An 11,107-nucleotide genomic window follows, 5' to 3' on the forward strand; every position below is an offset into this window, starting at 1 on the left:
TTGTGACAGTTGTTCGATATAGCTTATTTTTAGAACTGAATTCTACATTCTCGACGAATCTTGTTCACCGTAAGTGACTCCTGTAATATTAGTAAATAAATTTTATTAGTACAATTTTTGTACAGTTTTTGATTTAGATTCTTGTCAAATAAATTTTTGTTATAATGAACGTTATTTGCGAACAAAAATTTCGGTAATTCTGATTTTTGTGAAATAGTTCTGCAGGTCTATTTTTAAATTATAATAAATTCCACAAAAACAGAAAGGGATAATACACAGTAAATAATTTTTCATATATATACTCGGGACGAATACAAGGGTAATATCGTAACTTTGATACCCTAGAATCACGTTCCCCCAGAAGCGAAACAAGGGATGAAAATTTTAGCTACGATTCTCCGTCGACCCTGTGCGTAGGCGGCTAAGGGCTTTCAAAGTAAAAGAATGGAAAATCCTTTCACGTGGGTAGGAGAAGAAACTGCTGAAGTGATAGCGAAGCAAAAAACAAGTTTCGGTAACAATGGCAATTACAGGGATATTGTGTTGCCACGTGGTGTTCTGAACTTCCACCCCTTAGAGAACGGCACAGGAAACTATCAGTTCAGGTGACATCAAAATGGAAACTTTCAAATAACAGATCCTTCTGAAAATAGTCTTTCAACATAGAAAACTTTTACTTTAACTTAAAGAAGATATACGAAATAGAGAAAGTAAATTTGAAAGTAATTATAAATATTTTTTTTTCATGCAGTTGAATATAAATTCCTTTTTAAGATTGGTAATATGCTTCGACAATATCTCATTGTCTATTTTATTCACTTTTTGCATAAACCACGCGATATTTTAAGATTCGCATGTCTTTAATATATTGATAAAATCAATACTTAATTATAGGCTTATTTTCTTCTTATTATATACTTGAAATATATTGTTAATTCATGTTTTTTTGTTCTTTGACATTGCCAAAATAAACTGAGTTCTGAAAATTGTAATCAGAAAAGAAACAAACACTTCGTTGAAAATTTCGTATGTTTTTCTTTAGTGGGTTAACCCCATCATTACGGATACTATGAGGAACGTAGGTCGGCTTAACCTTATAAAACATCGTCCTGAATTTACGCAGTCAATCTTGCACTGACACGTTGCCCCTCATACATTTTGGGGGGAACGTCACTGAACGCCTCGAGAGCCATTAACTCGCTAGTTCGCGCCATAGCTCTTCTTATCAAAGAAAACATTGTTAGAAGTTGAAAACATTAGAGATACAAGAGATTCCGTTTAATCTGTAATGTATGTATATTAGAATGTAAAATACTAGTTTGATTACTTGATGAAAAATCTTTATACTAATATCCATTTCTAACAACTAATTTATTATGACTGGAGTAAGAAATAGTAGTTGTAGAAAAAGAACAGTATAATATCTCGTCTTCCAAATGATTGGAATCGTCTACCTACATCAATAGTTCTAGTGTTAAAGCTCTTAGAGCAATAATCCTCGCAGTATAGGCCGCCAAAAAGTGAAATGTTCTCTTCGTCGCTGCATAAAAAGTTCGGTGACTGTATTCATCGACTAATCCAATAAGGATACCAAAATAGAAAACGAGTAAAAACTTCCAGAACTGATTTCACGAAGCAGACAACGAACTTCGAATCTTTACTTATCTTATGTAACCTCATTTCATCGAACGATCATCGACAGAACATTTTTCACTCGATGTTCAACAGTGAACTTTCGGCAATATCAATGAAATATGAAATATCGATTCTGGTACCCTCAGGAAAGTGCATTCTCGCATTATGAATCACTCGTCGCCGATTTGAATACACTCGTTTCGCGCCCTCGCGTCCCGAACGAGGCAGAAGCTGTCCAGCATCTTCTGTGTACACACAAGACTCTGTGCACTATATAAAATCACTGTGGAGATAATTTCACAATGCAGAGTCGATGATCTAGTTTACTTTGGCCATGTGTCAGTGTTTCATGATTAAGCATACTATTAAAGTGTCATCGGGATTGGGAGAAATTGGAATGCTCTGTTGATCCATAGTTCGCGCCTACGTGGTTCGTTTCGTTCTGCATTATATCTCTGGGTTATCTTTTGCGTTCGTTAAAGGTAAATTCTATCGTGTTGCAAATTTATAGCGGTTGCGGTGATTCGAAACGTCCCCCGGGGACAGGCTAACAAGAAGCTCGGATTTTCATAGACCTTTCGCTTTCCAATTTACTTTGAATCGCTTGATCGTGACCTAGTTTCCGGGTTAATTCTTCAAAACGGAAGCACGTGTGCATGATAAAGTAGAGCGACCCGTGCAAAGAAAGGCTTGAAGGATTTCTAGCTTATCAGTTTTATGGAAAACATCATCACTTGAATTCTTTTTTATTTAAGCGTGTGATTCATCTTAACTTACTGTATCTTTGGAAATTATAATAATGTTTAGTGCAAACTGAGGAGAAGATGGAATTATTTCAATAGAACATGACTGATGACTTTATTCAAAGATGCGAAATAATTATTTGTATAGTAAAACCTCTTTTTAACGCTGTAACTATCAGGCCAACCCCTATATTTAAAAAAAAACATTTTGATATGAGTCCTCATTTTTTAATCTTCTAGGACCTGCAGAAATTCAATCAAATTTTTGTCACTGGACATTTCAGTATAAATATTAATTTTTAATTCATACCAGATGTGTCATTAATTTCAGTGTGAGATGATAGAAAAAAAAATGTAATACTATTCCCAGCTGCACAGGTATATTTATATTCATTATTAATTTATACGAATAAAATGCATATTTGTGAAGGGGTTGATTAGTATAACTATTGAGTAAACAATCTGTTGTAGTAAGAGAACTACACAGCGAATACTATTGGTTGACAGACGAAATTGTTAAATCGCGTGTCGTAGGTATGCGGTTTGGAGTTTAATGAAACCAATGTACGTGCGAGGTTACACGTAACATAAGAAAAAGCAAAATCCTTCGGCATATGTAGCTTCATTCACATCTGTTAAAGAAGGACCACTTCAATTTCGGTGACCTTGTCTCTCTGTCTATTAAAGTTGAGATACCTGTTTGACGCGTCGAAACTGAAGAGCAAAACCATTATTTGCTCTAAAAGGACATTTTATTGCGACTAACATAATAAATTGCAACCGATTATTCTTTGTTTGCAAATTTATAGTACCATTACTGTAGAGTTCAGATTACTTTCAGATTCTTTTCAATTTTATCAAATTCATAATGTCATTAATTTCAAAGGATAATAAAATATGAGGTCAGAAATATACATGATATGAAACAAAAAGTGTATTTAACCAACTGCGAATCTTATGTAGATTTATACTAGCTTGTTTGGAAATAAATGGCCGTTTGAATATATTAAAGTAACTGTTCAACACGTAGAATTTCATCAGTTATTTTTACAGAATAACAGATATTACAGTTTATAGAATTAAAAGAAATTGTAGAGAACAGAATTATAACACTAGTGATTTGGGCGAAGGTCGTATATGTACCACGAACCAAAAAGAGAACCTAATTTAAAGACACGGAAAAGAACAAATATCTTAGAAAGTCTAATTATTTATTATAATTTTCATTTTACTTTGGACATAATACAACCCTTAACAGAGATATTTTATTCAAGACTCCTTTAAATCACTGTAATTAAATTACGTCTCTCATTGTAAAAACTAAGAACCACTGAACTTAAGGAATTAAATGAAACAAATTTGTTCAACGTTTGATACAATTTGACGTATAGGATTGAGTATAGTGTAGATGTAACTCGTCGCCATATATGGGTCACAATATAGGCCACAAGTTTTACCCAACACTGCGATGGGTTCTATGGCAATCAGTATCAGTGTTAGTCATGCCAGTGGCCTTTGTTCCTAAACCAAACAAGAAGGAAAGCAAGCACACAAGCCTCTAAACTCTAACATTTTCATCGCGTGTCAGAATTCGAAATAATTAGGCGCGATGTTCACGATCACGTAGCTTGTCTTTTTTCCCAGAAATAGTTTCGGACCTCTGGAAGCTATCACCAGTTATCATTATCGCGATGGTACACGCACATCTTTCGCTGACCTATGGCTTGCTGTAATCATTATTCCCCGAATTCATCCAAAAAGTGCGTACATACCTATGTCCATTACACAATCAGTCTAAATAAATATTTATGTAATTCTATGCGTTAGTTCAGTTTCCTTTTTCACTAATCTCAGCCAGTTTGGTAACAATTAAGAGCAATTACAAATGAAAGTTTTGTCTGATTTTGTAATATTATCGTCATTATTTCTTTATATTAAGTGTCTTTACACTTTTAACGTCTTTCGCGAGATTGGTTATTTATTAATATGAAATAAGAATTAATCGAATGACAATAATATGGCATAATGATAAGAATTCGGAGAATTCGAAAACTTTGATCGCGCTAGAACACGAGTGTCTGGAGAAAACGTGTAACAAAGACCTAAATATAAACGACAGACGTTATTCTGTCATTCTAAAGGCAATGCGATTCGAGTTCGTGAACACTTAACATTTCCTTTCTTGAAGCAGTGACAGGAAATTTAGAGTGTCGTGTAGTCCATATGTCTGATTTACAAATTTTCTACTTTCTGGTATTTATACATTATTCGCATGATTAAAAAATTGTTTAGTTTCAAGAATATTTCAGACCACAGATTATTATTACCATATTTTAAAATTCCATATTTATAAATAGTAATTAAATCCCATATTTTTCGAAATATTAAGAAATCATGAACAAATTTTTCCTCTGAGAATATTGAATATTCGAACAATTGTGTTAAACACTAGAACATTAAATAAAAATTCCTCAGTTGCATTACTTCAAGTTGAGTCACTTCAAGTACTTGTGTATTTCAAATACTTTTTGTATTTAAAAAAAAATGTTCACTGTACATAGGTACACAGCGCATTAGATTCTTCTAAGTTTTTTTGCCAAATACCTGGATATAACCTAACGATTTTTTGCCTATTTTGACCAGTATTCTTTGCAGCTAAAGCCTATATTTAAAATCTTAGAATGTAATGAATAATTTTCAATATTGTATTTATTTTGTTTCGCTCATCCAAGTACCGTAATCGATCAAAAGACGGACCGGAAGTGAACAGTTTCGACAATCGGTTGAACTGTTTCGGGCTCGGTTTAAATTATTATTTCCGCCGCGTCTTAAAAGGACGCAAATTGATACAAACGCATTACCGATTCCATCGTGGAATTAATATTCGCGCGTTGTCCATCAGATATTGTAGGAACAACACCTGCGGAATCCGAAGAATGTCAATGCGAGAATGTCAATGCTCTTTGATCATTTATTCCGACAGCGAAACTATGGGTATCGTAAACGATCGGTATACTACGCTGTAGAAAACTAACGATGCCATTATCTATGAGTAAACCGATATTTTAAATGCCACTTCAATTTTTGTATCGCGTTAAGAAAAATAAAAGTCGTTCAATTTAATGATACGGTGACAAAGAAGTAGCTTGTTGATATGTACACTCTTAATAACTGAATCTTCAGTTTCATATTCAGTGTTTTCGGTTACATGAAGGGAGAAAAATGTGAAATTTAAGGAAAACATAGATAAGTTATCTAATTAACCCTTAATCATAGATTGAGGAAGAGATTACTTTATATGTTCAGAATTTTAACTGAACATTCATTAAGTTTAACTGTTAACTGTAATACAGATTAATAAAACTTTTATTCTACTTTGAATATAACATAACCAATAATTAGTGAATTAAAATGTTAGGAGGTGGTTTAAATATGAGCTAACACTTTTACTGCAGGACTTATTGCCAAACTTGTTGAAGATTTTGAAGACGAAACATTTTGATGTATCTAAAACGTGTTTGCTTTATGATATGGGGTTAAAATAAAGTTCTTTTGTTATTCAGTCGTAGTATATTTCACAGTATTCCCGCTAGGATGAAGAACCTAACATGACCCTATATTTTAAACTACCCCATATTTAGACCCTAGCCTGTATTTTGATCTCCTCTGGTATATCAAAATCAAAATTTACATTTATCAGCAATGTATTATTTAATTTTCCATCAAGTTGTATCTTCGTTACATTATTCGTCGGAGATATCAAATGGATAGGTGGGAGTGCGTGTAAAAAACCTTACTCGAAATAGGCCTTACAGACTGCATTAATGTTTTGGACTAAGTGATTCTTCAGTCACTTTGAGATACCCCACAATGACATCTTACGTAAACAGAAATTTGGTAATGATAAGAAAATATGAACAATAATATTTATTCACTCTCTGCTTCATCAGTAAGGAATTAACATCTGTTTTGAATGTGAAAGAAAATTCTGTTAGCTACCATTAATATTTTATACCAGTTTATATTTAAAATTGTTTGACTTTACGATCACTGCTAGGCGTACGTAAACATTCTCCTTAGCTAGCTCAAGACGCGTGCACCAATGTCAATAGGGAGCAAACTGGTATTGTCGCTTTCATTGATGTTCACACCAATCCAAGTCACTGTCGTCAGTTAAAAAATGGGTCAGGTCCATACGTAAAGTGCGACCTACGTAACGTGACCCTTATCGCGTATAGATAATACCCATGAAGATTGTTCGGTCGAGAAAGCGTCTTCTTGCTCTTCGATTTATCTTTATGAACATATTTTTACAATCAAAATACGTAATATAAGAAATCTTCTGTTGCTTTTTATGATACTACTGGCGGTATATCATTTTGAACATTCGCAACTCATCCAAACAAAAGACGTCAATTAATCGCGATACAAGGCTAAGAAATTTCTCGAGAAACATTTATCTTCGATCGATTTTCTAACTTTTTTATTTAAATTTTTTCAGTGAATACAACCATTAATAAACTGTGGGGAAATTTTTGAAAAAATTCATAGAGCTCCAAAAACTTTAAGCTACAAACGTCATTCGCGTGTATTTAGTTCTCTTAGCGAAAAGTAATTTATGACTTAACGCAATTGAATATGATATTTTTTAACGAAACTAACTGTTGCAGGTTTATAACTGCCCAATCAGCAGATGTGATTTGTGATAAGTAGACTGCAGATACTTATGCAATTTCATATTTCTATAGACTAAGTAAAAAACTGGAATTATATAAACATATGCTTCTTCTGTTGAGGGTTTTACACAACCCCTTACTGATTCTTATTAATATTCTCATTGCATTGCTTCTAAACACTCGTCATAAATATAATGTTTAATCATAATAATAATGTTTCTTCATAAATGTGATCAACACAAAAATTCTCAAGTGCCCAACAACAATATAGTTAAATGCTTGTTAAATACCATAAGAATTTCACAAATATTATGTTGGGCTATAGAAACTGGTTCATACATGTAGCAGATATATTGTATTAATCACGTCGAAATTTAAGAAGATATAAAGGAGTAAGTACAAAAACTACATTCAAGTTAATATAACAATGTATGTAGGTATAGAATCCAATCAATCGAATACTTTAGTTCGTCATTGTACGTTACACAATAATAGACATTATATGTGAATACGATATGGAGAAAGTGGTAAATACATGCCTACTATGCCCTCCAAATCCTTTAAACGATGTTATCAAGGATCTTGACTTACCTTCTGATAGACGAAGGGTCTAGTCAAGGCCAGCCACCTCTCAGCAGCCATTACGATCGCCACGCAGCCGCTGAACAAACCGAATAGCCTCCAAACGACACGAAGGGAGCAAAACCCCCTTGTGGACATAACGCTGCCCACGTAAATCGTGATGTACATCTGTACCAGCATCCCCAATAGCGCAACGAGATCGTTCGTTGCTAAACATCGCAGCATCAGCAAATGCTTTCGATTTCTCCTCTGAACATAAAATAAAAACGACACATTTATGTCACATATGCACAGGTGCGTATAAAAAATTGTCTCGGACATTTCCATTATATTTTTCTGTCACACACACACATTTTACCTTCATTAACATATTATAAAGATATAAACTCTATTTTATGTGATTGTTACAATTACTCAGAACAATTAGAGAATCATGTATTGTATTCACGTATAATCTCCGAAAAGCTTTTTATATAAATATAACTAGGTGTCAATAGTGTTAGTATTGTACGGAAAAAGATATTTATTTAGCAAACCCATAGCAATTGTTTTGTTTCTTGAGTGCAATGGAGCCGCCAAATTAGCAATCCTCTAATTTTTGCGAGCAGTGTATAATGAAAATTCAATATTTTTATGATTTTGTTTCTGAAAGATAGCTCTTATGTGGTGTATGCAGGTATAAAGTAGACGTCAGTTTTATTCACAATTGAATGGTAGTATTTTAGTGTGCGGGAACTGTAGTGTTTGTCAGTGTGCACATACGTGCAGCGTTGATCAAAACAAGTGCCTTTTCATTTCTGCACTTCAATGTTGCATTTCTCTAGCAGGAAGTTTTACTAATCTCGAACTATCTTTATTCTCAAAGTTCATAAAAAAAATTCAACATACAAAATGTTAGTACTTTTACTTTAATGAAATACAATTGTGATAGCAGATATCTGCTTTAGTATACTAATTTTATGTGAACTTTCATAAACGTTTATAGTCTACAGTCAATAGCTTCAGACAATTTTTCTTTCAAGCATTTTCAGTTCATATTTTCCACTTCGTCAACTTTCTACACCAACAGCGTTTCTTCCTCTACATAATTCAGCGATAATCATAAAATTCCACTAAAAATGTCTCCTAGACTTTACTGACACTCAAACAGCCCTCAAGATCAACAAATTAACTTAATACCCATTGAACCTTCCGGAGGGAAGCAAATTACCTTATCACGATGGAAAAGTATGACTAGAGCCGACACGTTGCCAATTACACCGGTAAAGTATACAAGGGTGAGCACCATCTGAGAAGCGATAGTCACGTGCCTCTTGGTTGGGTTCAAAACAACATTAGACGCCATGGTCGAGTTCAAGCCCAACATCGACAAGGTTTCGTTCCAATCCTCCGTTGAGGTGAGCGACATTTTCGAGGAATCTCGTAACAACCAGAGAGAAAACGACAGCGATAGATCGATCGATCCTATTCGCCTATTCTCTATCTACGAAACTTTTTAATCCCTCGACGATAACAGACGCACTCGCTGATGTCTAGAAAACGTGATCGTCAATGCAACGATTCAGAGACCTCATTATTTATAAGGTTCGTTCAACCTCGCTCCGTATCGTTCATCTTAAGCAATTGTAAATTCCCTCTCGAAACCCCGTCTATCTGTTGTCTCTCTCTCTCTTATGTAAATACCGTTAAACAGAACGGCCACTGATTCTCTTATTAGAGCATTGTTATTGGTCCCATGATGTGTCCCGATAGCAAACGATTTCCAATGACTGCAATCGTCCTGCTGTTATCATGTACCTTTGGTTACTCGATTATCGCTCCCTTCAATTTTGTGAGCGGTGTTGCGCTGTTTACAGGCGTCTGTTACACTCGGTCGACTTTCTCGAGAGACGTGACAACGCTGGGGGCTGGACCCTTCTGTAAAGGCTACCTGCAGTCCCCGGGCCCTTATTCAAGCCAGGCTGCATGTGCAGCAAGGAAACAGCCGGTACAACGAATCCTAAATACCAGTTGTGTCCTATCGATCGAAATATGGAGTCGGTTACGACGGTTTGTGCAGCCAGTAACGGGGAAAATAATCTTCTTCTTGCAGAATCCTCCAGTTATCAAGTAACGTTTCAAAGATATTCTCTCAATGAAGAATCGTGGCGCCTGAACTACACTCTCGAAATCTCTCTAGTTTGTCTCTCTTAGGACACTCAAGGAAATAATAGTTTATTTGATTTTTTTTTTTTTTAATTATTTTTCAATGATATTTTATTTACTCCAGAATTTTAACGGACGAAATTGATCGACTGCCGACGAAATTCTACCCCCGAAATTCCCTTCGTGCCTCGGTCACTGTCCCCCGATCGGAATCGCCATTCCTTGTCGACAATACGACACGTTCTTCTCGTTGGATAATTATCGTCGGAGAATTAACGCTTGCGAACTTGCGATACGTCCGATCGAGCCGGAAGATACGAAACAAGGTGGAGTACACCTACGCTGACTCCTTCGACCGCGAGAGTCGTTGCCTCACTGATCCAAGCCACGCGGTCGCCTTCAGTTTTGTTTACAATCGCACGGATCCACCCGGCGATGCGCCTGCGCTGGAATTTTGAAGTCGGCGCCCCTTTGGCGCCATCCTTCCGAGACAATCCATGGGAAAGAACTTCTCAAAGGATCATTTTGATCGGAACTGAGAATTTAGAAAACAATTTACGTTATCATTCGCCGATGAAAAGTTTTTTTCTATCGATAGTGAAAAGTAGACAAGCTTGCATTAAATTCATGTACTTAAGTATAAAATTGTATTGAAATTATTATAGTAATTGAAATATTCTTTTATATATACATATGTATGTTTTTTTTAAATCTTGAGGTTGACGGGACTTTTTTTTTACATTTTCTTGTACAGTAAGATTTTACCCATTCATCCTATGCACACTAATGCTAATTATGTATAATAATATTCTCTTTCAATAAAAGAATGCAGTGTGCAAATAGTGTACAAAGAAACATCTACATTCCACTTCAATTTAAATTATTAAATCACATTAAACCACATCTAATTTAAAGTAATAAATAAATAATTAAATCACATTGGAGTCCTTAATTTAAAGAAAAAATTAGTATGTTCCTTTTTTTTTAAATTTCCACTTAAAACAAATTCTCTTAGAGATGTAATAAACGTAGTGTTATGATACACAAATGCTGGTACTAATAATAATAGTATAAATTAGGAAAGTATTATTTAGCATAGTAAATAATTTACAGATTTGCCGGATATAGTCGTAAGATAAAAAATAATTGGTGAACGCGAGCTTAACGTTAAATGCGGCAGGATTTCGTCGGTATGCAGATAGTGATAAATAATGCATCGTACATATACTTTTCGTATACAAGGCGGCACATTCGCCATTCGCATTGATAAATAATTTCAGGCACGACACGATAAAGGCTCGCTGCGTGTGTTGAGTAAACCACGAT

At 34.7% G+C, this 11,107-nt stretch overlaps 1 protein-coding gene across 1 annotated transcript in view; it reads right to left on the bottom strand.

The window, feature by feature from the left end:
- LOC107186671 (prostaglandin E2 receptor EP2 subtype) overlaps positions 1-9,044 on the bottom strand; it is a 16,981-nt gene extending 7,937 nt beyond the window's left edge. The window contains exons 1-2 of the mRNA XM_015574598.1: positions 8,847-9,044; positions 7,646-7,885 (exon numbers count right to left, since the gene is read on the bottom strand). Coding sequence (XP_015430084.1) covers positions 7,646-7,885; positions 8,847-9,044 — 438 coding nt within the window. The remainder of the gene's footprint in view (positions 1-7,645; positions 7,886-8,846) is intronic.
- Positions 9,045-11,107: the final 2,063 nt, after the last annotated feature.

This window comes from Dufourea novaeangliae, unplaced genomic scaffold (assembly GCF_001272555.1).
Source record: "Dufourea novaeangliae isolate 0120121106 unplaced genomic scaffold, ASM127255v1 scaffold84, whole genome shotgun sequence".
Classification (NCBI taxonomy): Eukaryota; Metazoa; Arthropoda; class Insecta; order Hymenoptera; family Halictidae; genus Dufourea; species Dufourea novaeangliae.